Source organism: Papilio polytes, unplaced genomic scaffold, assembly GCF_000836215.1.
Source record: "Papilio polytes unplaced genomic scaffold, Ppol_1.0 DF821845.1, whole genome shotgun sequence".
NCBI lineage: Eukaryota > Metazoa > Arthropoda > Insecta > Lepidoptera > Papilionidae > Papilio > Papilio polytes.
Window position 1 is genome coordinate 5,492,290 of NW_013527359.1, and position 3,229 is coordinate 5,495,518.

The 3,229-nt window shown below is 42.5% G+C and overlaps 1 protein-coding gene across 9 annotated transcripts in view; it reads left to right on the plus strand.

Moving 5' to 3' along the window:
- Nucleotides 1-2,911, plus strand: part of LOC106108170 (collagen alpha-1(III) chain) — a 12,413-nt gene extending 9,502 nt beyond the window's left edge. For 3 of the 9 annotated variants that reach the window (XM_013289265.1, XM_013289266.1, XM_013289270.1), the window contains exons 14-18: nucleotides 23-202; nucleotides 1,328-1,444; nucleotides 1,939-2,043; nucleotides 2,146-2,214; nucleotides 2,275-2,911. In XM_013289265.1, the coding sequence (XP_013144719.1) occupies nucleotides 23-202; nucleotides 1,328-1,444; nucleotides 1,939-2,043; nucleotides 2,146-2,214; nucleotides 2,275-2,834 (1,031 nt within the window). In that variant the 3' untranslated portion in view covers nucleotides 2,835-2,911. The other 6 variants (XM_013289267.1, XM_013289268.1, XM_013289272.1 and 3 more) reach the window with 4 other exon arrangements.
- The last annotated feature ends 318 nt before the right edge of the window (nucleotides 2,912-3,229 follow it).

Sequence of the window (3,229 nt, forward strand, 5' to 3'; positions counted from 1 at the left end):
CCAGGAGGAAGCCCAACCCCAGGAGGAAGCCCAAGCCCCGGTGGAAACCCAGGTGGTAGCCCAACCCCAGGAGGAAGCCCAAGCCCCGGTGGAAACCCAGGAGTAAGCCCAAGCCCAGGTGGAAACCCAGGAGGAAGCCCAAGCCCAGGTGGTAGCCCAAGCCCAGGAGGACAGCCCAGCCCAGGAAAAAAACCTAAGCGAGGTAGGTATCTCTCTATTTACTCAGCCATATGACGCCCACTGCTAGGCACAGGTCTCCCGCAAAGACCGATACGACATGATAGTTATTATTATTGATTCGAATTTTACGTTTTATAAATACATAAATATCAATCTTACTTCTTACTAATATTATAAATGCGAAAGTTTAGATGGATGGATAGATGGATGGATGTTTGTTAGCGTTTGTAGCCTAAACGGCTGAACGGATCTTCATGAAATTTGGCACAGGTTTAGAGCATAGTCTGGAAGAAAACATAGGCTACTTTTTATCCCGGGAATAGTTACGGTTCCCGTGGGATTAATTAATTTTGTTTTTTAATGTTTACTCGATCATTCTGCAACGGTTCAACATATGTTATTGAAATTTTGGTACAGATATAAAACAAAGTCTGGAGTACACATGGGATAAGCTTCATCCCCGAGAAATGTCCGGTTACCGAGGGATACGTAGCTTTTTGTAATTTATTTAGTTCGTATGTTTTTTAATACAACGCGGACAAAGTCGCGGGCAACAGTTCGTGTAACATAATGTACGGTTAAAATATTTGAAACGAAAGACCGCGGACAGCTCGGTCGTAAACATGAACACTTAAGTCAACTTCCTTTTTATCTGAAGATTGGTTAGTTTGGACGCTAGATTTTACAGTTTTAATATTTTAAGTAAATGTTTTAACAGTTGTAAAAAAAAATTGAACAGTAAATATGATATTATAAGGCAACACCCCTTAAAGAAAAGTTTTAGTCGTTTAGGGTTTAAAAGTAACATTGCAAATTTAAATTCGCGTATATTAAAGGAAATTTGAGAGTAGCCGTAGTGGTAGAGAAGGTAAGAAGTAAAAGGTTAGCAAGATATGGACATTCCACTAGGAATTAATCGCATGTAAAAAGAAGAACGTTTCTTATGGGTGTGAAAGGTGACATGATCAAGAAGGAAGTGATGATTGAGAAGAAGTATGATAGTTTTGGGAGGACGAAAACCTGTTGCGCCGACACTAGGAGTAGGATAATTGGAAGATGATAAATATATGATGAGAATGAAATCATTTGGAAAATATGACTGTGTAATAGTCCTTTCAGTCTAATAGTAGTTGACTTAAAATTTCAGGAAAGAAAACTGGTACATACACAAAATCAAAGACACGGTCTTCTGCTAAAGCAGAGGCGGAGGCCTCAGCAGAATCAAGCACTGATTATACGACTACAACGAACACCAAGAAAACAGGTAATCTTACAAATGTACCGACAATCATACGATTGTTTCACTTTAAAATTAACACGTTTGCTGCGGCAAGTAAAATAATAATTCTTCATGTGGTGCAGCGGCGGGTCGAAATGCACCCCCAATGATATTTCCGCCATTGCGTAGCAGGTCATTCTAGGCCTACCAGCACTAGGATAGATTAGACTGCTATAGAATTGTGGATATATGATGTCATATATTTAATGTAATGTATACCCATGAAATAAAAGTTTCGGACTAGCAAGACAGGCATAGTTTTCTCGTCCGCACCAGCTTAAGTACCGCGTCAGGCCGATATTGGCATGTTACGCAGTAAGCGTGTTAAACTACTTTAAACTAAGCGTTAAGTTTTTAAAAAATGCAAGCAAATTATGAATGCGTCTATTTTCGGAAGTTGTTTAGAAATTGGATTTGACTTAGAAATATAACTATTCTAGTGTTTGACAGTTATTTTCATAGTTTGCAATTAATGGCAGGAACACGAACCTCTACTAAAACTTCAGGCAAGAGTAGAAGCAGGAGCCGCAGCAGAAGTGAGGCTTCAACATCTAATGAACAGGAGACAATAACTTACGAAATAGGTATGAGACTGAATTAGGAAAAAGTTCATATTTGTATATCGTTTGCCACGCCGGTGATGGCGCCCGTTGCTTTTTAATTAATGATATGATTTTAACTTGCAGGCGACGATCAAGACACACCAGACGGTAGCCCAAGTCCCGGTGGAAACCCAGGTGGTAGCCCAACCCCAGGCGGAAACCCAGGAGGAAGCCCAAGTCCAGGCGGTAGCCCAAGCCCCGGTGGAAACCCAGGCGGTAGCCCAAGCCCAGGTGGAAACCCAGGTGGAAGCCCAACCCCTGGTGGAAACCCAGGTGGTAGCCCAACCCCAGGAGGAAGCCCAAGCCCTGGTGGAAACCCTGGTGGTAGCCCAAGCCCAGGAGGAAGCCCAAGTCCAGGAGGAAGCCCAAGCCCCGGTGGAAACCCAGGTGGTAGTCCAACCCCAGGAGGAAGCCCAAGCCCAGGTGGAAACCCAGGTGGTAGCCCAACCCCAGGTGGTAGCCCAAGCCCTGGTGGAAACCCAGGCGGTAGCCCAACCCCAGGTGGTAGCCCAAGCCCAGGAGGAAGCCCAAGCCCTGGTGGAAACCCAGGCGGTAGCCCTAGCCCCGGTGGAAACCCAGGTGGAAGCCCAAGCCCCGCAGGAAGTCCAGGTGGTAATGGACCAACTCAACCAGGCAGTGGTGTTGTCCCTTGCGACGATGATGGCACACCAGGGCAAATCGGACCGTTCCCGCCAGGCAGAGGAAAAGTATGCATCTGTTTCGATTCGATTTTCAAAATGCCTAAATACCTTAGACGGCTCATACAAGCTTAAAAAAAATCCGACAAAACGTACGACTATAATATTTACGAAATATGTATAAGAAAACTGATATATCTATGTGTTTTTGCTGCAAATTAAAATTGACCTTTGGTCGCAAAAAAAATAAAATTATATAGAATATTTTATTGGTTTTATTGTGTATAAATCTGCTAAAACGCTACCAAATTTTCCCAATAATCACAGTCAATCATTTGATGGCAAATGTACTTGATTAATATTGTTTAAAGATGGCACGAAGAAATTATTAATTAAAATTTATATTACCTATTACCTCGCACATTTTGCATTAAAGGATACATGTACACGCTCTATTATTATCTGCACTAAAATTGATAGGACATAAATACTTGAGACACTGCGTACCGAATTATCCTTAAAAATTGCAG